At 40.7% G+C, this 27884-nt stretch overlaps 2 protein-coding genes across 2 annotated transcripts; both read right to left on the bottom strand.

Moving 5' to 3' along the window:
• Positions 1 to 15479: 15479 nt before the first annotated feature.
• On the bottom strand, positions 15480 to 16415 carry LOC101690289 (olfactory receptor 1361-like). Its single transcript, XM_004761190.1, has one exon. The coding sequence runs from the start codon at positions 16413 to 16415 to the stop codon at positions 15480 to 15482; it is 936 nt and encodes a 311-aa protein (XP_004761247.1).
• A 6149-nt stretch (positions 16416 to 22564) lies between these two features.
• LOC101691441 (C-type lectin domain family 4 member G) lies at positions 22565 to 27787 on the bottom strand. Its single transcript, XM_004761109.3, has 7 exons — positions 27637 to 27787; positions 27357 to 27467; positions 27060 to 27113; positions 26887 to 26976; positions 26184 to 26335; positions 25003 to 25106; positions 22565 to 23015 (listed from the first exon to the last, which is right to left on the bottom strand). The coding sequence occupies exons 1-7, from the start codon at positions 27671 to 27673 to the stop codon at positions 22889 to 22891; spliced, it is 675 nt and encodes a 224-aa protein (XP_004761166.1). The 5' UTR covers positions 27674 to 27787; the 3' UTR covers positions 22565 to 22888.
• Positions 27788 to 27884: the final 97 nt, after the last annotated feature.

Below are 27884 nucleotides of genomic sequence, written 5' to 3' on the forward strand. Positions count from 1 at the left end.
ACTCGAATGTTTATAGCAGCAATGTCCACAATAGCCAAACTATGGAAAGAACCTAGATGTCCATCAACAGATGAATGGTACAATTTTTTGACTTTGCCTTTCGTTTCTTATGCCTCACTACTTTTCCTGTCAGATACATTCTCCTTAGTTTCTTCCTTTTTTTCACGATTTATATTTATTTTTTATTTAAATTCAATTAGCCAACATATAGTACATACATAGTTTCCAAACTAGTGTTCAATAAATAGTGTTCAATTTCAATATTGAACTAGTGTTCAATAATAAGTTCATCTGTATGGGGTGCCTGGGGGGCTCAGTGGGTTAAAACCTCTGCCTTCAGCTCAGGTCATGATCTTAGGGTCCTGGGATAAGCTCTCTGCCCGGCAGGGAGCCTGCTTCCTCCTCTCTCTCTGCCTGCCTCTCTGCTTACTTGTGATCTCTGTCTATCAAATAAATAAACAAAATATTTTTTAAAATATTAATAATAATTTATCAGCTGTGTATAACACCCAGAGCATCATCCTTGGTTTCTTCTAATGCTTTTATAAGATAGTGTTAGGGTTGAAAAACTACCTCTCATAGATTTTCTGTTTCTATAAGTAAAGTTTTATTGGAACACAGCCATCCCCATTCATCAACTATGACTATTTTTGTGCTAAGAGGGCAGAATTAAGTAGCTGTGACAGGAATAGTGTGACCTGCAAACTTGAAAATATTTACCATCTGTCCATTTACAGAGAAGTTTTGCCAGCCTCTCAAACTTTAATCTACCAAAAAGCACTGTGCAAACATTTCAGGCTGGATTTCAGCTTATTTTTTAAGACTTTTGGAGCACCTGGGTGGCTCAGTCATTGAGTGTCTGCGGTCAGCTCAGGTCATGATCCCAGGGTCCTGGGATAGATCCCCTCTTGGGCTTCCAGTTCAACGGGAGGCCTGCTTCTCCCTCTCCCACTCCCACTGCTTGTGTTCCCTCTCTTGCTGTGTCTCCCTCTGCCAAATAAATAAATAAATAATCTAAAAAAGGACTTTTTAAAAAGTGGTTTTAGGTCCTTAGCATATTTAAGAGGGAGGTACATATACCATATGAGATTTCCCATGTATCTCTTGCCCTGCATATTCATAGACTCCCATTATAAATATCCCCGACCAGAGTGGTTCTTTTGTTGCAATCCATGAACCTACATTGACACATCATCACCCAAAGTCTGTAGTTTACATTATGATCTGCTCTCATTGTACATTCTAAGGGTTTTAACAAGTGTACAATGAGATGTATTCATCATTATGGTATCATAAAAGTATTTCCACTCCCCTAAAATCTCCTGTGTTCACCTTTCCATCCCTCCTTCCCCCCTCTGACCTCTGGCAACCACTGATCTTCTTACTGCTTCCATCGTCTTGCCTTTTCCTGAATATAATTCAGTTGGAGTTGTACTGTCTGTAGCCTCTTCAGATTGGCTTCTTTCATATACTGATATGTATTTAAAGTTCCTCCATGTCGGGTATTACGGAGGGCACATATTGCATGGAGCACTGGGTGTGGTGCATAAACAATGAATTCTGGTACACTGAAAAGAAATTTAAGAAGCTAAAAATTTTAAAAACTAATAAATTTCCTCCATGACTTTGTATGGCTTGATAGCTCACTCCTGTTCAGTACTGAATAATATTCCATTCTAGATGGTCTAATGGACGACAGCTTATCTATTCACCTACTGAAGGACATCTTGGTTGTTTCAAGTTGGGGTAATTATGAATAAATCTGCTATAAACATCCATGTTCATGTTTTTATGGACCTAAGTTTTCAACACCTTGGGGTCAATACCAAGAAGGATGGTTGCTGAATTATACTGCCAGAATATATATAGTTTTGTAAGACACTGCCAAACTGTCTTCCAAAGTGGGGTACCATTTTGCATTCCCACCAGCAGTGAATCAGAGTTCCTGTCGCTCCCCATCCTTATCAGCATTTGATGTGCCCAATGTTCTGGATGTAGCCATTCTAATAGGTGTGTGGTTGTAATACTTATTTTTGAATGTCTAACTAGTGATCTAACACAAGTTAATAAATAGTCCCTATTTAATATAAGTTTATTTATATGTGACTCTGTTCCATGATTCTTATTCTGTTCCACTGTTTTGTATATCTATTCCCATATAATGTAAGGCTGTCTTAAAAAATTATTTTAACAGTATATATAACATGGTATTTATCTTTGATAGCAACAGCAGTTGTAGCAGTTTATAATGACTAAGATTTGGTCGATACTTATTCTGTTCTTGGTACTCTTCTAAGATTATAATTACACAAAACAGGTATATATGTGAGTCATCAATTCTCACAACTCTATGAGCTAGGTACTCCTGGCATCTCCAGGTTCCAAATTTAGGAAACAGAGGTATAAGGAGTTTAAATAACTTGGCCAAGATCTTTAGGCATGAAGAAATGGATATTTGAACCCCCCATATTGTTCTCATCTCTAATTCTACCATCCATTCCATTTTTTTCATATTTGCATCGGATATTCTTACACATGTACATGTTCATGTGAATTGTGAACTAGTAATTCAAATTTCATGTTTAAAAAAATTTTATGTTAAGTTAGACACCATGATGTGGGGTTCAATGAATCATGAGTTGAATTAAAATTTTTATCAGGTTTTCATCATTTTACAGATTCATTAATTTTTACATTATTATGTCTTTGGTAGCTCTCTCCTTTAATCTAGAAATTCTTTTATCTCCATTAGCAAAATGTTATAGTTTTCCCCTAAATGTCTTGCTCATTTCTTGCTAGTGTTATTATTAGATGCCTCATAAATTTTGTTTCTTTTGTGAGTGAGATATTTTTTCCTATTATATTGTGTTCATGAGGTTAATTATACAGGAAAGCTACATTGTTAGTCAATTCTCACAGCTTCCCTAGGTAATTACTATTGGAAACTATTGACAACACTGATTCTTCCCATCCAATCCTTGTACTTCTTTTTTGTTTTCTTGTTCTAGTGCATTGTTTAGGTCCTCCAATACAATGCAGAAGAGAAGTAATGATAGCGGGTATCCTTTTCTTTTAATTGAGATATAATTGACATATAACATTATGTTAGTTTCAGGTGTACAAAATAAGAATTCAATATAGGCATATGTTGAAAGTAGACATTCTTGTCATTCCTCATGTTAATGGGAATCTTTCTGTATCTTATCATTAGGTAAATTGCTTTATTTTTTCAGTTCTCTATACCTGGGTACAGTAGGCATCATATTTTAATCCTCTGTCCCTTCTTGTCAGACTCAAACTCTATCTGCTGTATTTCCTGTTTTAAACTGTTAGTGATTAAATGTAGAAGCTTAGTTGAATTCAGGTTCTAATTTTTAAACATTACTTCATAAGGGGTGTCATGTGTTTCCTATTGCTTCATATCAGGAGGAATGTAATGTCTAGCAGACACACTTAAAGTGGTACTAGAATTGATCACTGGGTTCTACTTATTCATTCTACTTTTCTTTCATGGAATGCTTGCAGCTTTCATTGATCATCATTGTCTTGGAGATTAGAGCTTTTATTACAAAAGGCACACAGTCTCTGCTGAAAGCTGTGCTCAGTAGGACTGAGATGTGGAGCAATTGCCAGGCTTTTCTTGGTTAGTTGAGAACATCTGGGCACAGCCACAGATCTCTGTGTGAATGAGGAAGGCAAGAATTGGGCCACATGTGATCCTACTCATAAGACTGGTCATACCCAAGAAACCTCATTCCCTTTTACCTTGGAAGAGAGGGGAGTGTTCAGATGTGTCAACTTAGAGACTTCATCCCGAGCTTGCTCCAGTTGAAGGCTATCTTATGAGCTGTGTCCTTCTAAAGCTCATATTTTGAAGTCCTAACCCCCAAGTACATCAGAATGTGACTGTTTTTGGAGATAGGATCTTTAAAGAGGTAGTTAAGATAATATAAGTTCATATTGGTAGACCCTAATTCAGTATGACTAGCATCCTCATAAGAAAAGGAAATTTGAACAGTGAATCATGGAAGACTACATCAAAAACTAATGATGTAGGTAAATACAAATCAAAACCACAATGAGATACCACCTCACACCAGTCAGAATGGCTAAAATTAACAAGTCAGGAAATGACAGATGCTGGCAAGGATGCAGAGAAAGGGGAACCCTCCTACACTGTTGGTGGGAATGCAAGCTGGTGCAACCTCTCTGGAAAACAGCATGGAGGTGTCTCAAAAAGTTGAAAATAGAGCTACCCTATGACCCAGCAATTGCACTACTGGGTATTTACCCTAAGATACAAATGTAGTGATCCAAAGGGGCATGTGCACCCACATGTTTATAGCAGCAATGTCCACAATAGCCAAACTATGGAAAGAACGTAGATGTCCATCAACAAATGAGTGGATAAAGAAGATGTATTATATATATACACAATGGGATACTATGCAGCCATCAAAAGAAATGAAATCTTGCCATTTGTGATAACATGGATGGAACTAGAGGGTATTATGCTTAGTGAAATAAGTCAATTGGAGAAAGACAATTATCATATGATCTCCCTTGATATGAGGAAGTTGAGAGGCAACATGGGAGATTTGGGGGGTAGGAAAAGAATAAATGAAACCAGATGGGATCGGGAGGGAGACAAACCATAAGAGACTCTTAATCTCACAAAATAAACTGAGGGTTGCTGAAGGGAGGGAGGGAGGGAGAGGGTCGTGGGGTTATGGACACTGGGGAAGGTGTGTGCTATAAAGTGTGTAAACCTGGTGACTCACAGACCTGTACCCCTGAGGCTAATAATACATTATATGTTAATAAAAAATTTAAAAATTAACTGTTTCCTTTGCTGTGCAAAAGCTTTTGATCTTGATGAAATCCCAATAGTTCATTATTGCCCTTGCTTCCCTTGCCTTTGGTGATGTTCCTAGGAAGATATTGCTGCGGCTGAGGTCAAAGAGGTTGCTGCCTGTGCTCTCCTCAAGGATTTTGATAGATTCCTTTCTCACATTGAGGTCCTTCATCCATTTTGAGTCTATTTTCATGTGTGGTATAAGGAAATGGTCCAGTTTCATTTTTCTGCATGTGTCTGTCCAATTTTACCAACACCATTTATTGAAGAGGCTGTCTTTTTTCCATTGGACATTCCTTCCTGCTTTGTTGAAGATTGGTTGACCATAGAGTTGAGGGTCTATTTCTGGGCTCTCTATTCTGTTCCATTGATCTACCTGTTTGTTTTTGTACCATACTGTCTTGATGATGACAGCTTCATAATAGAGCTTAAAGTCCAGAATTGTGATGCCACCAACTTTGGCCTTCTTTTTCAATATTCCTTTGGCTATTCAATGTCTTTTCTGGTTCCATATAAATTTTAGGATTATTTGTTCCATTTCTTTGAAAAAAATGGATGGTACTTTGATAGGAATTGCATTAAATGTGTAGATTGCTTTAGGTAGCATAGATAATGAAAAAGTGCTCCATATCAATCGGTATCAGGGAAATACAAATCAAAACCACAATGAGAGGGACGCCTGGGTGGCTCTGTTGGTTAAGCAGCTGCCTTCGGCTCGGGTCATGATCCCAGGGTCCTGGGATCGAGTCCCACATCGGGCTCTTGCTCGGCAGGGAGTCTGCTTCTCCCTCTGCCTCTGCCTGCCACTCTGTCTGCCTGTGCTCGCTCGCTCGCTCTCCCTCTGTCTCTGACAAATAAACAAATAAAATCTTAAAAAAAAAAAACCACAATGAGATACCACCTCACACCAGTCAGAATAGCTAAAATCAACAAATCAGGAAATGACAGATGCTGGCAAGGATGCGGAGAAAGGGGAACCCTCCTACACTGTTGGTGGGAATGCAAGCTGGTGCAGCCACTCTGGAAAACAGCATGGAGGTTCCTCAAAATGTTGAAAATAGAACTGCCCTATGACCCAGCAATTGCACTACTGGGCATTTACCCTAAAGATACAAACATAGTGATCCCAAGGGGCATGTGCACTCGAATGTTTAATAGCAGCAATGTCCACAATAGCCAAACTATGGAAAGAACCTAGATGTCCATCAACAGATGAATGGATCAAGAAGATGTGGTATATATACACAATGGAATACTATGCAGCCATCAAAAGAAATGAAATCTTGCCATTTGCGACAACATGGATGGAACTAGAGCGTATCATGCTTAGCGAAATAAGTCAAGCAGAGAAAGACAACTATCATATGATCTCCCTGATATGAGGAAGCGGTGATGCAACATGGGGGCTTAAGTGGGTAGGAGAAGAATCAATGAAACAAGATGGGATTGGGAGGGAGACAAACCATAAGTGACTCTTAATCTCACAAAACAAACTGAGGGTTGCCGGGGGGAGGGGGTTTTGGAGAGAAGGGGGTGGGATTATGGACATTGGGGAGGGTATGTGATTTGGTGAGTGCTGTGAAGTGTGTAAACCTGGTGATTCACAGACCTGTACCCCTGGGGATAAAAATATATGTTTATAAAAAATTACTTAAAAAGATAGGGAAGTATTTTATATTAAAGATAGAAAACCCTAGTGGATATGAGAACCTCCTCATCGCCTATGTGTGTCCCTTCACACAATCTCTTAAATACTTCAAACATAAAATGCTTCCAAGGCTTTAAACTTAAAACCTTTTTAGGGCCAAAATTTTTAACCACTTCTTGGCAATCTGCCAAATCATAAATCCTATTTTCTCAACCTGTGTGTGTATGGGTGGAAGTGATATCTTATTGTCTATAGGAATCACAATTAAGAATCAGCTATCACTACTACAGCTGTGTGTCAGACTTCTCTTGGCCTTTACCTTTCTAATTATCTACTTTAAAATATATAAACTTAGGGCATGCCTGGGTGGCTCAACTGGCTTAGCATCTGCCTTCAGCTCAGGTCATGATCTCAGGGTCCTAGGATCTGGCCCCAAGTCATCAGACTCCCTGCTTGGTATGGAGCCTGCTTGTTCCTTTCCCTCTGCCCCCCCTCCTCCCTCTCATAATCTCTCTCCGTCTCAAATGAATAAATAAAATGAATAAAAAAAAAACTAAAACGTGCAAACTCAGAGGATCAAGGTTAAACTTACAAAGTAAAAACTAACAATATGTTTAGACCATTTAGATATAATAAGGTAAAATATATAGGTAATGTAGGTAAAATATATAGGTAGGTAAATTTGGTAAAATAACTTTTTAAGTGGCTAATAAACTTTAGTTTTAGTGTATTGCTCTGTGTGTAATAAATCAGTTCAAAGGTCTACTTTGTTTAGTTTTAGACTCTCAGCCCTAATATTAATGCTTTAAATAAAAATTTCAACTTTCCTTAAAAAAAAAAAAAAAAAAAAAAAAAAAAAAAGAAATGAAATCTTGCCATTTGCGACAACATGGATGGAACTAGAGCGTATCATGCTTAGCGAAATAAGTCAAGCAGAGAAAGACAACTATCATATGATCTCCCTGATATGAGGAAGCGGTGATGCAACATGGGGGCTTAAGTGGGTAGGAGAAGAATCAATGAAACAAGATGGGATTGGGAGGGAGACAAACCATAAGTGACTCTTAATCTCACAAAACAAACTGAGGGTTACTGGGGGAAGGGGAGTTGGGAGAAGGGGGGTGGGGTTACAGACATTGGGGAGGGTATGTGCTTTGGTGAGTGCTGTGAAGTGTGTAAACCTGGCGATTCACAGACCTGTACCCCTGGGGATAAAAATATGTTTATAAAAAATAAAAAAAATTTTAAAAAAAGAATTATAAAGGTGGAAGGAAGAACTTTGACCTGAACAATCTTCATCTTACCTGTTGCAGCAGCACATAAAAGAACTAGTCTGGGTTTGAGGACAGACACTAAGTCCAGAAATATGCAAATATTTATTGAACACTTACCATATGCATGGAATCAAGGTACAAAGATGAATGAAGCCATATTCCTTCCTCTGTGGAGTACACAATCTGATGGGGAAGGGAGATCATTATCCTCGAGAAATCTAGAAAGGTAAGTGGGACAAGATTTGTTCACCAATATTCAGTTCAGCAAAACCTTTACTTTCCAAAGTCCAGTAAGGTGATGAAAACAAACATCAGCAGATACAGTAGAACTTATTGAAAGGACTATCTCAAAAATAAAAATAAAATAGCAAAAGTTACATTCAGTGAGTCTTCGTTGTTTCTTTCTAGAAACTCTGTATTTATTTTTTTAAGATTTTTATTTATTCTTTTGACAGAAAGAGATCACAAGTAGGCAGAGAGGCAGACAGAGAGAGAGAGAAGGGGGAAAGCAGACTCTCCACTGAGCAGAGAGCCTGATGCGGGACTCAATCCCAGAAACCTGAGATCATGACCTGAGCCGAAGGCAGAGGCTTAACCCATTTAATCCATTAAAAAAGAGTTAAACTTTATAAACTTTATAGATCCTGGATATCAACCTTTTGTCTGTACTATGCAATTGCACTACTGGATATTTACCTCAAAGATACAGATGGAGTGAAAAGAAGGGCCATCTGTACCCCAATGCTTATAGCAGCAATGGCCATGGTCACCAAACTATGGAAAGAACCAAGATGCCCTTCACGGACGAATGGACAAGGAAGATGTGGTCCATATACACTATGGAGTATTATGCCTCCATCAGAAAGGATGAATACCCAACTTTTGTAGCAACATGGACAGGACTGGAAGAGATTATGCTGAGTGAAATAAGTCAAGCAGAGAGAGTCAATTATCATACGGTTTCACTTATTTGTGGAGCATAACAAATAGCATAGAGGACAAAATGAGATGGAGAGGAGAAGAGAGTTGAGGGAAATTGGAAGGGGAGATGAACCATGAGAGACTATGGACTCTGAAAAATAATCTGAGGGTTTTGAAGGAGTTGGGGGTGGGAGGTTGGGGGAGCATGGTGGTGGGTATGATGGAGGGCATGTATTGCATGGAGCACTGGGTGTGGTGCCAAAACAATGAATGCCAGTTTTCCCAGCACCATTTATTGAAGAGACTGTCTTTTTTCCACTGTATATTTTTTCCTGTTTTGTCGAAGATTAATTGACCATAGAGTTGAGGGTCCATATCTGGGCTCTCTACTCTGTTCCACTGGTCTATGTGTCTGTTTTTATGCCAGTACCATGCTGTCTTGGTGATCACAGCTTTGTAATAAAGCTTGAAATCAGGTAACATGATGCCCCCAGATTTATTTTTGTTTTTCAACATTTCCTTAACGATTCGGGGTCTCTTCTGGTTCCATACAAATTTTTTGGATTATTTGCTCCAGCTCTTTGAAGAATACTGGTGGAATTTTTATCGGAATGGCATTAAAAGTATAGATTGCTCTAGGCAGTATAGACACTTTAACAATGTTTATTCTTCCGATCCAATAGCATGGAATGGTCTTCCATCTTTTTGTGTCTTCTTCAATTTCTTTCATGAGTGTTCTGTAGTTCCTCAAGTACAGATCCTTTACCTCTTTGGTTAGGTTTATTCCCAGGTATCTTATGGTTCTTGGTGCTATAGTAAATGGGATCGATTCTCTAATTTCCCTTTCTGTTTTCATTGTTAGTGTATAAGAAAGCCACTGATTTCTGCACATTGACTTTGTATCGTGCCACGTTTCTGAATTGCTGTATGAGTTCTAGTAGTTTGGGGGTGGAGTCTTTTGGGTTTTCCATATAAAGAATCATGTCATCTGCAAATAGAGAGAGTTTGACTTCTTCATTGACAATTTGGATACATTTTATCTCTCTTTGTTGTCTGATTGCTGTTGCTAGGACTTCTAATACTATGTTGAACAAGAGTGGTGAAAGTGGGCATCCTTGTCTTGTTCCTGATCTCAACGGGAAGGCTGCAAGCTTTTTCCCATTGAGGATGATATTTGCTGTGGGTCTTTCATAGATAGACTTGATGAAGTTCTGGAATGTTCCCTCTATCCCTATATTTTGAAGCGTTTTAATCAGGAACGGATGCTGGATTTTGTCAAATGCTTTTTCTGCATCAATTGAGAGGACCATGTGGTTCTTCTCTCTTCTCATATTAATTTGTTGTATCACATTGATTAATTTGCAAATGTTGAACCATCCTTGTAGCCCAGGGATGAATCCCACCTGATCATGGTGGATAATCTTTTTAATGTGTTGTTGGATCCTGTTGGCTAGGATCTTGTTGAGAATCTTAGCATCCATATTCATCAGTGATATTGGTCTGAAATTCTCCTTTTTGGTAGGGTGTTTGCCTGGTTTGGGGATCAGGGTAATGCTGGCTTCATAGAAAGAGTCAGGAAGTTTTCCTTCTGCTTCAATTTTTTGAAACAGCTTCAGGAAAACAGGTGTTATTTCTTCTTTGAAAGTTTGGTAGAATTCCCCAGGGAATCCGTCAGGTCCTGGGCTTTTGTTTTTTGGGAGGTTTTTGACGGAATGGGAGAAGATATTTGCAAATAACAGTACAGTCAAAAGGTTGATATCCAGGGAGATCATATGATAGTTGTCTTTCTCTGCTTGACTTATTTCGCTAAGCATGATACGCTCTAGTTCCATCCATGTTGTTGCAAATGGCAAGATTTCATTTCTTTTGATGGCTGCATAGTATTCCATTGTGTATATATACCACATCTTCTTGATCCATTCATCTGTTGATGGACATCTGGGGATAAAAATATATGTTTATAAAAAATAAAAAATTAAAAAAAAAAAAAAAAAAAAAAAAAAAAAAAAAAAAGAAAAAAAAAAAAGGTTGATATCCAGGATCTATAATGAACTCCTCAAACACACACACACGAAACAGGCAAACATATCAAAAAATGGGCAGAAGATATGAACAGACACTTCTCCAATCAAGACATACAAATGGCTATCAGACACATGAAAAAATGTTCATCATCACTAGCCCTCAGGGAGATTCAAATTAAAACCACATTGAGATATCACCTTACACCAGTTAGAAAGGCCAAAATTAGCAAGACAGGAAACAACATGTGTTGGAGGGGATGTGGAGAAAGGGGAACCCTCTTCCACTGTTGGTGGGAATGCAAGTTGGTGCAGCCTCTTTGGAGAACAGTGTGGAGATGCCTCAAGAAATTAAAAATAGAACTTCCCTATGACCCTGCAATTGCACTCCTGGGTATTTACCCCAAAGATACAGATGTTGTGAAAAGAAGGGCCATCTGTACCCCAACATTTATAGCAGCAATGGCCATGGTCGCCAAACTGTGGAAAGAACCAAGATGCCCTTCAACGGATGAATGGACAAGGAAGATGTGGTCCATATACACTATGGAGTATTATGCCTCCATCAGAAAGGATGAATACCCAACTTTTGTAGCAACATGGACAGGACTGGAAGAGATTATGCTGAGTGAAATAAGTCAAGCAGAGAGAGTCAATTATCATGTGGTTTCACTTATTTGTGGAGCATAACAAATAGCATGGAGGACAAGGGGTGTTAGAGAGGAGAAGGGAGTTGGGGTAAATTGGAAGAGGAGGTGAATCATGAGAGACCATGGACTCTGAAAAACAATCTGAGGGGTTTGAAGTGGCGGCGGTGTGGGAGGTTGGGGTACCAGGTGGTGGGTATTATAGAGGGCACAGATTGCATGGAGCACTGGGTGTGGTGAAAAAATAATGAATACTGTTTTTCTGAAAATAAATAAATCAATTTATTAAAAAAAAAAGAAAGAAGCAATGTTCACATTAAAAAAAAAGAGTTAAACTTGTGATATCTGTATTTTCGAGCTGCAGAAATCTTTGTCCAGTGCTTATTATGCACAGAGTCCTTTGACAGGTGATTTACATTTTATTTGATAGAATTCTGATGACCGCCTAGAGAGAGGGGAACCATAACAAAATTCACTTTACAGATGAGAAAACAGTAATGCTGGGATGTGAAGTTAACTAATTTGGAGCAACAGGCTAGAAGGATGATTGAACAGCCCCCACTTTATGAAAAGGAAAACTCACACTCATAGGGAAAGTGAACAGATAAGAGACATGTGGTTTATTTAGGAGCAAATGGAGAATTTGAACCCAAATGTGTCAGATTTTTAAGCCAATGCCCCACACCATCATGAAATCCCAGTGTTTTGCTCTTGACTCAGCATGGGCAATCTATCTGATCCAGTATCTCCCATTCCTCAGAAGACAAAAGACAAGAGGTGCTGGTGAGGATGTGTGATGAGGGAACACTTGTGCACTGTTGGTTGGGATGTAAATGGTCCAACCTTTATGGCAAACAATCTGAAGTTTTTTCAGCAATCAGAAATAGATCTACCTTACGATCCAGCAATTCCACTTCTGGTACCCTTAAAGGAAATGAAAACAGAATATCAAAGAGTTTTATGCACTCCTCTGTTTAATGCATCATTATTCACAGTAGCCAGGATATAGAAACAACTTAAATATCCATCAGTAGATGAGTGGGTAAAAAAATATGTGATATATACAATAGAATATTATTCCACTATGAGAAAGGAGGCTATCCTGTTATTTGTGACAAGATGGGTGGACTTGAGTATATTATGCTAAGTGAAATAAGTCAGACAGAGAATGACATGCACTGTGTGATATTATGTAAACCTGGAATCTAGGAAGAAAAAAAACCAGTGATGGTTGCCAGAGAAGGTAAGGTGGAGGAACAAGAGTACAAACTCACCGAAGTCCCAACAGTTCATTTTTGCTTTTGTTCCCTGGCTTTTGGAGACATGTATAGCAAGAAGTTGCTAAGGCCAAGGTTGAAGAGTTTGCTGCCTGTGTTCTCCTGTATGATTCTTATGGGTTCCTGACTCACATTTAGGTCTTTCATCCATTTTGAGTTTACCTTTGTGTATGGTGTAAGATAATGGTCCACTTTCATTCTTCTACATGTGGCTGTCCAATTTTCCCAACATGATTTGTTGAAGAGACTGTTTTCCAAGATCTATAAAGAACTTTTCAAACTCAACACCCAAAAAATAAATAATCCAGTCAAGAAATGGGCAGAAGACATGAACAGACATTTCTCCAAAGAAGACATACAAATGGCCAACAGACACATAAAGACACATGTTCAACAACAGGTGGCATAAGGGAAATACAAATAAAAACCACAATGAGATACCACCTCACACCTGTGAGGATAACTAAAATGATCAAGTCAGGAAACAATAAATGTTGGCAAGGATGCAGAGAAAGAGGAACCTTTTTACACTGTTGGTGGGAATGCAAGCTGGTACAGCCACTCTGGATAACAGTATGGGGGTTCCACCAGAAGTTAAAAATAGAATTACCCTGCTACTGGTATTAACCCCAAAGATTAAAATGTGGTGATCCTGAAAGAACACCTGCACCCCAATGTTTATAGCAACAAGATACACAATAGCCAACTATGAAAAGAACCCAGATGTCCATCGACAGATCAATGGATAAAGAAGATGAGGTATATATACAATGGAATACTAAGCAGCCATCAAAAAGATTGAAATCTTACCAATACATCAATGTGGATGGAACTGGAGGGGATTATGCTGAGCAAAATAAGTCAATCAGAGAAAGACATTTATCATATGGTTTCACTCACATGTGGAATATAAGAAATAGCACAGAGGATCATAGGGGAAGGGAAGGAAAACTACATGGAAAGAAATCAGAGAGGGAGACAGACCATGAAAGACTCTTAACTCTAGGAAACAAACTGAGGGTTGCTGGAGGGGAGATTGGTGGGGGGATGGGGTAACTGGTTGATGGGCATTAAGGAAGGCATGTGATGTGATGAGCACTGAATATTTTATGCAACTGATGAATTAGTTATATGCAACTGAGTGTTATATGCAACTGATGAATTACTAAACCTACATCTGAAAATAATGGTGTACTAATGTGGGCTAATTGAATTTAAATAAAATAATAAAATAAAAATAAAGATTAAAAAAGACTACAAACCTGTAGTAAGTAGTAAATAAGACAGAGACATAATGCACAATGTAATGAACATAGACAATATTGTACTACAATCATCAAACTTGCTAAAAGCCTAAAACTTAATTATCTCAACCATTAAAAAGAAAGGGTAATTATGTAATGATAGAAGTGCTAAATATTGCTATCATGGCAATCACAATATAATATAAACATATATCAAATTAACATGTGCAACAAATTTACATAATGTTATATGTCAAATATATTCAACAAAAAATAAAGTACTTAAATAATAAAATTTTGTTTCTACCTTTAAAAAAACAAAAAGATTCTTCTATGGAATTGGGAGGGAGGCAAACCATAAGTGACTCTTAATCTCACAAAACAAACTGAAGGTTGCTGGGGGGAGGAGGGTTGGGAGAAAGGGGGGGATTATGGACATTGGGGAGGGTATGTGCTTTGGTGAGTGCTGTGAAGTATGTAAACCTGGTGATTCACAGACCTGTACCCCTGGGGATAAAAATATATGTTTATAAAAAATAAAAAATTTAAAAAAAAAAAAAGAAAAAGAAAAAAAACCCAGATTTTTGACACTGGGAAAATTTAGTTTTTTTCAAAAATAATTGGATCTGAAGTGCCTGAGTGGCTCAGTTGGCTGAATGCTCAACTATTGATTTTGGCTCAGGTTATGATCTCAGGTCTTGAAATTGAGCCCCATGTCCTGCTCTGCGCTCAGCAGAGAGTCTGCTTGAGATTCCTTCTTCCTCTGCCCCTCCCCCTGCTCATGCTCTCTCCCCCACTTCAAATAAATAATTTTTTTTTTAACATCCTAACTGGTGTAACTGGTATCTCAATGTGTTTTTGGCTTGAATTTCCCTGATGGCTAATGATGTTGAACATTTTTTCATGTCTTTTAGTCATCTGTATGTCTTCTTTGGAAAAGTGTCTGTTCATGTCTTCTGCCCATTTTTTGGCTGGATTATTTGTTTTTTGGGTGTTGAGTTTGAGAAGTTACTTATAGACCCTGAATACCAGCTCTTTATCTGCAAATACCTTCTCTCATCCTGTGGGCTGTCTCTTAGGTTTGTTAACTGTTTCCTTTGCTGTGCAGAAGTTTTTATCTGAAAGGATGAATACCAACCATTTTCATGGGCATGGATGGAATTGGATGGGATTATGCTAAGTGAAATAAGTCAAACAGAGAAAGAAAATTATATGGTTTCACTCATATGTGGAACATAAGGAATAGAGCAGAGGAACATAGGGGAAGGGAGAGAAAAATGAAGCAGGGGAGATCAGAGGGAGAGACGAACCATGAAAGACTATGGACTTCAGGAAACAAACTGAGGGTTACTGGAGGGAAGGCAGGTGGAGGGATGGAGTAGTCGGGTGGTGGGTATTAAGGAGAACATGTGCTATAATGAGCACTGGGTGTTATACACAAATAATGAATCATGGAACACTACATCCAAAACTACCATTGTACTGTATTACTGTATGGTGACTAACATAACCTAATAAAAAATATGAACACATCAAATATAACAATTAAAAAATTCTTAAAATTAAAAAAAAATTGGGTCTCAAAAGAATCTTCAAAGAGGTTCAGCCAAGTGGTTTCCTTTGAGAAGTTTCCTGAGGGCTTCCTTCAGATCTCGGTTCCGAAGGCTGTAGATGAAGGGGTTCATCATGGGGGTGACCATAGTGTACATCACTGTGGCTGCCAAGTCCCTCTGGGTGGTATGTGTGGATCCAGGGTTGAAATAGACCCCAATAATAGTCCCATAGAAGAGAGAGATGACACAAAGGTGAGAACTACAGGTGGAGAATGCTTTCCACTTCCCCTGAGTTGAGGGCACCTTCCACACAGCCACAGCAATAGGTGTATAAGAGGCCATGATACACACAAAAGGAATCAGAACCACCAAGCCCCCAAGGACCAACATCAACATCTCATTGACTTGGTTGTTAGAGCAAGAGAGCTTGATCAAGGCATTGAGGTCACAGAAAAAGTGTGGGATCCTATTGGTGCAAAAGGACAAGCGGGTCATCAGGATAGTATGGACCATAGAGATGAGGTTTGCTGAGATCCAGGGTACTGCCACCAGCAAGGCACACCGAAGGACACTCATGACTGTCAAGTAGTGCAGTGGGCAACAGATGGCCAGGTAGCGGTCATAAGCCATGGCCGAGAGAAGGATGCTGTCAGCTGCCCCAAAGGCAATGAAGAAATACATCTGCGTCAGGCAAGCCTCAGAGGAGATGGTACTGTGCCCGCATAGGTGGTTCACCAGCATCTTGGGGATGGTGGTGGAGGTAAAGCAGATGTCAAGTAGAGACAAGTTGCTGAGGAAGAAGTACATGGGGCTGTGGAGATGAGGGTCAAAGAGGATGGCCAGGATGGTGAGAAGATTCCCCAGGCACCCAATCAGATACAGGCTGGAAGACAGACCAAAGAGCACCTGCTGTTGCAGGGGCTGCTCAGAGAGGCCAAGAAGGATGAATTCAAAGACTCGGGTTTGATTGTCCATGTCCAGGTGGTACAAAAGCCAAAATAAGGGCACCAGCTTGAGTGGACTCCTGAAGAAGAAATGGAATTGTTGCATTATTGTCCCTCCCACCCACCCCTCATGTTGCCTCCCACTAACCTCCCTGAGCCTCAGGTTCCTCATCTCTTCCATGGGACTGGTCATCTAACCTCTTAGGATCATTACAAGGATTGAGTGAGAAAATATGTATAAGCGCCTTAAATCCATACCTGACATATTATATGGACAGTTATCTTTATTAGTGGAAACTTCTAGTGGTACTATCAAAATAAAAAGTGATATATGTTAATTAGCTTGATGTGGTGATTACTTCAGAGTGCATACATATATCAAAGCATCAAGTTGTACACCTTAATCATATACATTTTCATCTGCCAACTGTACCTCAGAAATGATGGGAAGAGAGAAAAAAACAAATAAACAATCTAAATAAATAGGCTTACTATTCCTAGGATTTGCTTTAAAAATAAAAATAAATACTAGTGGTGAGTGCTGTGAAGTGTGTAAACCTGGTAATTCACAGACCTGTACCCCTGGGGATAAAAATATATGTTTATAAAAAATAAAAAATTTAAAAATAAATAAATAAATAAATAAATACTAGTGATTAAGGGCATCCACTCTGAAGCCAGACAGCCTAAGGTTAAATCCCAGCTCGCCACTTACTAGCTGTGTGAGTTAGGCAAGTTATTTAACCTCTTTGTGCCTTCATGTTCTCATCTATAAAGATGGCTAATAGTAGTAACTGCTCCACACAGCAATTGAAAAGATGTAGTGGGTTAATATGTAAAATGCCGAATCTTGTGATTTTTTTCTGAGAGTTAAGGTCTCTTAGTGGTTGAGAGCAAAGGCTCTGGGTTCTGACAGACTCTATTTAAATACCACCCCAGACACTCATCAGCTGTATGAGCCAAAGACAGATATTCCCAAAGCCTCGGGTTCTTGGGGGGATTAAATGAGACAATTACTGTGGTGCTCTATAAAGTCTTCTTTTAAAGGCACCACTCTAAAATATTATAATGACCTGTATCTTTTATATCAGTCTCCCTGTCAAGCTGTATAAGCATGGCATGGATTAAAGATATCTTGGTATAGGTTATTTCCAAAGGGAGTTAATTTCATTCATTTGATGCTTCTTAACATCCATGTTAGAGATAGGTTATCTTAATTTATCCACAAATTCTGGCCCTATGTCCCAGGCGGTGCTTGCATTACCCTGACTGGCTTCCACTGGGCACCCACTGACTCTGTCAAAGTCTATTTGGGCTAAATTATACTGTAGTAACATCCATGCCCAAATATTCATGGCTGACAGCAATGAAGGCTCATTTCTCTCTCAGGCTACATGCCCATAACATGTTGCTATGGCTGTGTTCCATGAAGAATTCACTTCAGGGCTCAGGCACACGGTAAACATTTGTGTTTACACAAACTGTAATATCAGTTTGTGTAAACACAAACTGATAACTGGGATGCTGCCAGTTATCACAGCAATGGGAAAAGTGAATTGTAAGCTGGCTCCTAAGAACATCTACCAGGAAACAGCCTTCTCTCAACTCCAGGCATATTTTAAAGGCCAAGTCTGGTGTCAAGGAGTAGAGAGGTAGAAATCTCACCCAGAGAGCAACAGTACATATTTGTGAACTGCAATAGACTCTTCAAAGCCTTCCTTTTACCTTCTTCTACTGAAGGCTGAGGAAGGGAGTGAATACTTGGTTTTTTGTGTCTCTGGACCCCTCCCCTGCAATCCATATACCGTACATACGACATGGGATGCTCAGAGTACATATGTGGTATGAAAATATTTATAATACAAGTGGCAAGTATCTTGGTGCAGGGTGGGGGGTCTCCATTGTCTTCCAGACTTACATTTTTCATTCAATGGATTAAATTCATTCTGAATTTCTGGCTCAGCTCCCACCTCTTTTCAAATTCCTACTTGATTATCCTGTTGCTTCCTGGACATCACTCCCAGACAGCCCCAGGCATTCTAGCCTCACAAGGTCCAAAATGGAATCTCCCTGCCAGAGGTGCTGAGGTTGGCCCTGGGAGTCACACACTGTAGCATTCCACAGGGTGCACAACCTGAACAACTGGGCATTGAGGACTGAGCACTGCCCTCCGCTGCTCCTTGCCTTTCATTTCCCAACGGTTCCAGATTTGTGGGTTTTTAAACATCATGTTCATCTCTTGGACAGAAACAGAAAATTCATTCCCAGAGGAAGTATTCCAATCCAGGTCACCATGGATTCTCATGTAGATAATCTACTGTTCCTTGGTCTCCCCAAGGCCACTCTCACCCACCCCACCTCCACAGGCCGACAGCCAGTGACTCTATAAAAATGTAGTTGAGGAGCAAATTCAACTTCACCTTTCCATGGTTCATTCACCACTCTTCTTACTTCCGGACCTCAGTTTCCATCTTCCTGGTTTTATCTCTGCCTTAGAGCCTTTGCACCTGCTGTTCCTCCTGCCTAGAAACCTCTAGCCCCAACTTTGCCTCATTTAGGCATTACCCTTACATCTGTAAGGATCCCTTTCCCGCTCATCACTCTATTGGCCAAGCCCAGAGATTCTCAACCTGGGCTCTATTGACATTTGGGGCCAGAGCAGTTTTTTGTGGTGGGGACTGTCCAGGCATTCTTGCAGGATACTGAGCAGCACCCCTGGCCAGGAGTGTCCCCTCATCCCAGCTGCAACAAGACCCCTTGGGAAGGGATTGAAATTGCCCCCCCATTGAGGACCACTGACATAGGTTGAACTCCCTGCTCTCTCCTCCCACAGCACCTACCCAGGTCAACTAATTTTGAGTGGAACAATACTGTTTATTTGATGGAAATCCACATTTGAGCTAGTCACTTGACACATACCAGCCCACTAAACCCGATCAACGCATGGAGAAGGCAGCTGAGACTCCACACCTCACTCCAACATGGAGCTAGAATTCATCCTGGGTCTGGCACCCTTTCTCTTAACCAGCTCACAATTCTCTATCCACTCATGAGGCTGTGACAGCGGGCTTTCTAAGCTCTGGTGGGTAACAGTAAGCAGGCAGCCCCCCACTGTCCGAGGAATGTTCTGGGGAGGGCTCTTCCCTGAGACCACTCCCTTGTAGCTTGTCTTCCTGACACACTTACTTGACCAGTGGCTACTGTACCCCTGGCAGATCCCAGACCTCTCGGCTGCTAGGTGTAATGTTTCCAGAGGTTAGGGGCTGCAGCTGCCTCAACTTTGTCTTATGGCTGTGAAGGAGGAGCATGTTTTCTCTGAGAGCACGAAGCAGAACCACCACCACAGTTTATACCAGACTCTCTGACCCCCGAGATCTAATCCCCAGAGAACCTTGTTGAAGGGAATACAATTAGCTCAGCTTCCCTAGTGTGCCTCTGAGTCTGGCATCCTTACAGGAAAGAAGTTTGTCATTAGGACATTGACTTTCTTCAGATTCATCTCTCTTGGTTGCCAGAGGGATAGCATGGTACTCAACGTTTTCCATGATGAAGTTTTTAAATATATTATTACCAATAAGTTATAATGTATTAAGTATTTGTTATGCAGATAGAGCTATGCCAAAAATTCAGTGTCCTATAATTCTCACCATAGTGAGTGCTGCAAGACTACCTAATCTGCACATATGTATCTTCATGCATAGTTTTTAGTTTTTCACTAAAAGACTTCAGAATATCTGTAGTTCTTAAAGTCCCTTAATGGGGTACCTGGGTGGCTCAGTTTATTAAGCGTCTGCCTTTGGCTCAAGTCATGCTCTCAGGGTCCTGGGATCGAGTCCCACATCGGGCTCCCTACTCAGCAGAGAGCCTGCTTCTCCCTCTCCCTCTGCCTGCTGCTCTGCCTATTTGTTCTCGCTCTCTCTCTTCACGCGCGTGCTCTCGCCCTCGCTCTCTCTCTGTCAAATAAATAAATAAAATCCTTTCTTTAATAAAGTCACTTAATGTTTTTGTGCAATGACAATTGTGATATTTTCTTTTTTTAATTTTTTATTTAAATTCAATTAGCTAACATATAGTACATCATTAGTTTCAGATGCAGTGTTCAATAATTTATCAGTTGTATATGACACCAGTGTTCATCACATCGCATGCCCTCCCCCATACCCATCACCCTGTTACTCCACCCTTCCACCCACCTCCCCTCCAGCAACCCTCAGTTTGTTTCCTATAGCTAAGAGTCTCTCATGGTTTTTCTCCCTAAGTGTGATATTTTCTAAATATTTGTCTATCAATTTGCTCTTCATTTATAAAACACAATCCCTATGCTGATTTTGAATGCAGAAAACTTGGTACACCCTTCTAAATTCTAAAGGCATGTGCAGATGCTTTAGTAACCCTGTGAAAACAATGACATCATGTATGAAAAATGATGTGTTTGTATTTTCTTTTCCAAATTTTAATATTTTTGTTTCTTAGTGTTTTATGGGATACTTCTTTGGGGGGATGTCTCATGGCCTTGTCTACAGACCCCAGAATAATGTTGAAGAGAAATCCAAAACTATGGAAACCCATTCATTGTTCCTGAGGTAAAATGGAATGTTTTCAACAATATACTGTGACGTATGATAGTTATGGGAAGACTTTGTGAAGATACCACTTTTAGGTTCAGACATTCTGTTCTATTACAAGTTTGCTGAGTTCCTTTTTTTTTTTAAATTTTTAAATTCATTTTCAGCGTAACAGTATTCATTGTTTTTGCACCACATCCAGTGCTCCATGCAATCCGTGCCCTCTCTAATACCCACCACCTGGCTCCCCCAACGTCCCACCCTCCGCCCATTCAAAACCCTCAGATTGTTTTTCAGAGTCCATAGTCTCTCATGGTTCATCTCCCCTTCCAATTTCCCCCAGCTCCCTTCTCCTCTCTATCTTCCCATGTCCTCCATGATATTTGTTATGCTCCACAAATAAGTGAAACCATATAATAATTGACTCTCTCTGCTTGACTTATTTCACTCAGCATAATCTCTTCCAGTCCTGTCCATGTTGCTACAAAAGTTGGGTATTTGTCCTTTCTGATGGAGGCACAATACTCCATAGTGTATATGGACCACATCTTCCTTATCCATTCGTCCATTGAAGGGCATCTTGGTTCTTTCCACAGTTTGGTGACCGTTGCCTTTGCTGCTATAAACAGCAGCAATGGGGAACAGATGGCCCTTCTTTTCACGACATCTGTATCTTTGGGGTAAATACCCAGGAGTGCAATTGCAGGGTCATAGGGAAGCTCTATTTTTAATTTCTTGAAGGTTGATATCCAGGAGCTATAAAGAACTCCTCAAACTCAACACACACAAAACAGACAATCATATTTTTAAAATGGGCAGAAGATATGAACAGACACTTCTCCAATGAAGACATACAAATGGCTATCAGACACATGAAAAAATGTTCATCATCACTAGCCATCAGGGAGATTCAAATTAAAACCACATTGAGATACCACCTTACACCAGTTAGAATGGCCAAAATTAGCAAGACAGGAAACAACATGTGTTGGAGGGGGTGTGAAGAAAGGGGAACCCTCTTCCACTGTTGGTGGGAATGCAAGTTGGTGCAGCCACTTTGGAAAACAGTGTGGAGATTCCTCAAGAAATTAAAAATAGAGCTTCCCTATGACCCTGCAATTGCTGAGTTCCTTTTTGATCATGTTTACCTTATATGAATTATTATAAATTGCATTAATTTAAAATTTTATGTAGAATGCTCCTCTTGACACAAATTAGAGACAATAGGAAGCTGTTGGGAAATATATGATAGACTGAGGAAATATATGATCGACTTCTATGTCTCAGTTTAATAATTATAAACACTTGGCCAATTGAATTTCTTATATACAACCTTCCTGTTTATTTAATTTATTGTTTTAAGGAAATCCTACACAGTACACAAATTTACCCATATATATTACCCATACTCATGTTAGTATGTATTGCTAACACATAGTGATATATCTCTTATCTATCTATCTATCTATCTATCCATCATCTGTCTATACCATACTATTAGCACGACTCACAAATAAATAAAATTGCCTTCGTGTTGCCTGATATATATGCATACTCAAATATTGTGATTTCTTCAAAACCTTTTTCAAATCAAAACCCAAACATGGTACACATGTTAATTTAGACATCAGTCTTTAAGGCTCTTTTATTTTCTAACAATACTACATTTGCCTTTATTTATGTCAACTTTTTAAAAACTAGATTATTTATCTTGTAGAAAGTCCTACACAGTATATTCTGCTCATTGTTCCATCCTGGCGTCATTTTTCATGTTCCTCAACAGCATTTAGAAGTCAGGGCAAGAAAGGGGAAAGATGCTCCCAAGAGGACCGGAGCTTTCAGAAAACCCCTTTTTCTGCAGAGAAGTTGGGGAATTGTTATGAGGTCAAATATCAAGACAATCTTTTCCAAGATTGCAGGCAGAATAAAAGGATCAGTCTCAGCAGACCTGTGGCTTCTCACAGATCCAGTAATACCAGGACACCTGGCACATCCCTGAGAACCAGAAGCCAGACTTCTCTATGAAGACACAGTCATTGTCAGAAGATGTGGTATCAGGCCAGTTGCTGTGAAAACACACATGAGCATCAGCCAAGTCCCTTAGCCACAGTACTAGGGCAAGCCAGCCCAGCTGGGCTTCTCACCATTAAGATCCCAGAAGAGGATAAGTCTACCAGGGGAGGGTCTAGCCTTGGGGATATATGAGAAATCTCTAGAAGTAAAATATCCCAGCCATCTCTTAAAGCAAGGGTTTTTACATGAAGGAACTACTGGCATTGAGAGCCTTATCATTATTTGTTGTGGGGGGTGTCCTGTGCATTGTAGGATAGTGGGCAGCATCACTGGTGTCTACCCACTTGACGCCAGCAGCGTCCACTCTATTGTGACAACCAAAAATATTGCAGACAGTGCCAAATCGTTGTAGGGGGAAATCACTACCTTCTGAGCACCACTGTTTTATAATAATTATCTGGTGCAATTGCTTGCATTATAAATGATATAAAAGAGGCCAAAATGGACAAATAACTTAACATCCCTGGGTCTCTGAGTTTAAGCTTCAGGACATGACACCTTTGAATGTCCAGTATATAATAGGTGCTAAGTCTGTCAAAGGATCCCATTCCCTCTTTCCTAAACATTTCTTGAAATGTTCACAACACTCATTCATTCATTCACTGCAGTACAGTTGATTATGTACCTGCTGTGTACCAAGCCCAGAAGTGGGTTCTGGAGATACATCAATGAGTTGGATGACTGCTCTGCCCTGAAGCAACAGCCTGTCTGACAGGTAAGACATGTGCAGGCAAAGGGAGATCATAACTGAAATTGACACAGTCACAAAACTCTATGTAGGGTTAAGGGAGTTGGAATAATTCATTCTGGGCACAGGATGGATTCCTCTATGAGACTTGACACACATATTGTAGCTCACCAAACCAATAAAATGTGTTCTGGGCAGATAACACAGCAGGAGGAAAAAAAAAAAAAAAAAAGAAAGATCAGATGCAAGACAGTGTGAGTTATTTGTCACATAGTTGTGAAAGGAGATGGAGGGCCTTTGGATGTGTAAGAGAAAAGAATGTAAAGATGAACAGCACCCACTGTGTGGGCATTGAAAGGTGCCATCTAAAGATTCTGGGTTATCCGGAACATCTGGGTGGTTCGGTCAGTTAAGTGTCTGCCTTCAGCTCAGGTCATGATCCCAGGGTCCTGGAATCAAGTCTCACATCGGGCGCCTTGCCCAGTGAGGAGCCTACTTCTCCCTCTGTCTGCCGCTCCTCCTGCTTGGGCTCACTCTTTAAAAAACACAATTTTAAAAAAAAATGTTAATAAAATTAAAGATTCTGGGTTATGCATGTAACATTGAGGAATTAGGTGTTTCCTAAAACTATATCAAAGGCATGTTTTGGGAAGATGATCCTTGAACTTGACTAGAGCATGGGTTCATGGGGGTAAGACTAAGTGTAGGATATATAGCAATCATCCTGACCTGAGCTGAAGCAGAAGATGTGGAAATTGAGGAAAGCAGAAATACTCAAGATGGTCCAGGAGGTTAAGCGTGAATTTCTAGAAAGGTGTGTGGACATGAAAAAAAAAGTTCAAGAACAGATGACCAGAATGTGAGGTCATTGAGTCATATGTAGAGGGGTTAAGTCTGGATCCCCTAGGCAGTTATTCCTTGAGTGTGTTCTGTAGGACACTAAAGGCTCCAGATACATGCAAATGAGATGTACATCTCAATAAGCTTGGCACATCACCCACTGCCTACTCCCTCCTCGAAGTGTATGATTCTCTTCAATGTATTAACAGCACCAAGACTTCCCACAATAAAGAACTTCCTATTAAGTGCTGTTTAATTATGGTCTACACACACACACACACACACACACACACACACCTCTGCAGCTAACAAAATAACATTAAGCATGGCAATAGGAAATGTGACAGGCAGTTTGGTTTTAACCAAAACCAGACACTTGAGACAGTGTGGGAATCTGTAGGAAGATGTCTTCAAGGTCCAGTGAGACAGACAAGCTCAACAGGGACACTCACATAAAGGTGGGTGCTGAGCCATCTTGCCACTTGTAAATGCCCTTTGGATACTGCTTCTTAAGGCCAATCCAGTAGACAGTATTTTCCTCTGACCTTAGGAATTTCTGCATGAGAAGACGACAGATTAAGTCAAGAAATACTATGGGCAGAGGTGAGAATCGTGGTGGAAGCAGTCCCTGAAAGGGAGTAAGACTTACAGGCCCCCATAGGCAGGGATGTTATCCAAAGCAACATCCTTGGCTGAAGTTGGCTAAAAGCTCTGGATAGATCTCCATTTCCACCATTATTATGGCCTATGTGGTCACCAAATTATGGATACGTGTGGTCCTCAGGCTTTTCATTTGTAAAACAGGGATAAAAGTGGCAGGTGCCTTCCAGAATTTTCTGAAATTTCTTTTTTTTTTAAATTATGTTCAGTTAGCCAACATTTAGTACATCATTAGTTATTGATGTAGTGTTCAACAATTCATTAATTGCTTGTAATACCCAGTGCTCATCACCACATGTGCCCTCCTTAATGCCCATCACCCAGCTACCCCATCCCCCCACCCCCTCCCTTCTGTAACCCTCCGTTTGTTTCCCAGAGTCCAGAGTCTCAAGAGCTCAGTGTGGCTCCTAGCAGAGCACTGGTTAAGAGGTAGTTAGGATTATTCAAAAGCATGGTTTACAGGGTGAGAAATGTAGACACTACCCGCCCCCCTTAGGAAGAGTTCTGGAAAATAGGAATCATTTGGATTCCACTGGCAAAAACTGAGTCCACTGAACCATACTTAGTATGTCTAATCTGGTCCCTGGCATCATCAACTTAAAAATGATTCAGAACCACACCTAGCCTGGGAGTTATGTGAGAGGAGATGAACTGGGGAACTGGCAGCATAGTCCAGTGTTGAGGAAGAGCAGGTGGGAAGGATGTTGAAGGACAAAGTTGGATCTGATGAAGAAGGAGTAGAAGTTGTCTATGTAGATAGAAGGAAGCATTCTGGACAGAAGGGCCAACATGAAGAATCACTCAGAAAAAAGACTTGGCCAAGAAAGAATCTTGGCCAATACTGTGTTCTAAGGCAGTGGAAGGGTATTATGAAGGGCAGAAGGAAGGATTGGCACTAGATTTTGCATGGGACAAAGACATGAACTTGCAATGACTTGAAGGGTCTCCAGAGCACCCCTTCCCACCTTCGCACCTGCTCTGCTTGGCTATTGATGATGACCAAGTGAGCACCCTTCTTAGCACAGTGATCCTTGGCTTCAAACCAGTCCTGTGACTGTGTGGAAAATAAATAGCAGGAGCCCTGAAATGCCATCCAGTTTTCCAGGCAGGGCTCACAGGATGATTCTGGAGAAGGGGAAAGAGGTTAGTTCTGTTGGTGTTAAGGGCTGCACTGGTCATGGAACAAGGTCTCCAGTGAAATGATTCAAAGCTGTGCATCTTTGCCACTTGGCAAAAGTGAGCACAGTAGCTTCCCATTTGTTCATTCAGGAGATGGTCAGGGGTGCCTGGGTGGCTCAGTCTGCTAAGCAGCTGCCTTCGGCTCAGATCATGATCCCCAGGTCCTGGGATCGAGCTCTAAGTCAGGCTCCCTGCTCATTGGGATGTTTGCTTCTCCCTCTCTCTCTGCTGCTGCTCCCCCTGCTTTTGTTCTCTCTCTCTCTCTCAAATAAATAAATAAAATCTTTAAGAGAGAGAGAGGCATTATGAGATGGCAGAGTAATGCCATCAAGGGACCTCAAACTTTATATGAACACCAACCTTGATAAAGGGTTGATTAAAACAACCCGACATACATGCATGTGTTGCAAAAACCACTAGCATCAACAGTGTCCAAGAGAACAACCTTCTTCTCCCAACCCCCACTTCCCACCACCCAACTTGCCCCATCTCCTTACCGTTGCCTGCCCGCAGAGCCTCAATTTGCCGGAACACCTCTCCCCACATCATGTCCCGTTTGTGCCCAGCATCTGCCAGACCCTGCACAACTAAGGGGCCCACAGAGAAAGGCAGATCAAGATCTGGTGGAGGGATGGGGAGGAATAAGCCCTCCATGACATTCAACACTCACATTTGATGTCCAGTTGCTTGAGTTCTTCCTGCATCTGGTTGAAGAACTGCAGTACTAGAGGAAACACATGGCTGATATGCACTAGACTTTTAGATACACAGTTCTGTTCCCACTCCCCAAATTGCAGGCTGAGACAAAGAAGGAAGTTTCTTTCTAGAATCATTGAGTCCAGCAACACAGTCCAGTCACCCCCTAATGACCCTCTCTGCCCCAGCCCTCTAAGGTCCTCTTCTCAGGACTGCAGATTTGGGGGCCTGGGTCCATGTGATCACCCATTCCCATGGCTCAACACCTTACCCTCAGCCAGAACCACACCAAGGATGAGGACTAGCAGAAGCAACATCAGGGTTATTGTCAGGCAGAAAAACTTCCAGGGGCCATCCTGGGGCAGCTTTTGGTCCCAGTGTGCTGCAGGGAATGCAACAAGCATGAGGCAGTGCACACGGTCTCTGAAAGTGCTGGTAACATGCTAGGAATGTGGGGGGATGAGCCTGGAATTCCAACCTGGAATGGGAGGCAGTGAGCACCCCTGGTATTGAGGAGGGCATCTACTCCTGCCTTCAATTTCTTGACTCACCTGATTCCCCCAGCATGCGCAGAGATTTTCCCTCCATGGACGTGAGGTCCTATAGCCCGATGTTCTCTATGGTTGCCTTCACCTGTGGCTGCAGCTCTTTTTGTCTAGCTAACCACAGCCCTTCTGGTTATTATTAAAGACACACCCATCCTATACTAGGAAATACCACCCCCTATGTAAACCATCAGATGGTTCCTTCCTGGCTCCCTAAGGCCCCCAAGATCTCTAGATGGCTTATCATCAGTTCA

This window comes from Mustela putorius, unplaced genomic scaffold, assembly GCF_011764305.1.
Source record: "Mustela putorius furo isolate JIRA1106 unplaced genomic scaffold, ASM1176430v1.1 tig00000095_pilon_pilon_pilon, whole genome shotgun sequence".
NCBI lineage: Eukaryota > Metazoa > Chordata > Mammalia > Carnivora > Mustelidae > Mustela > Mustela putorius.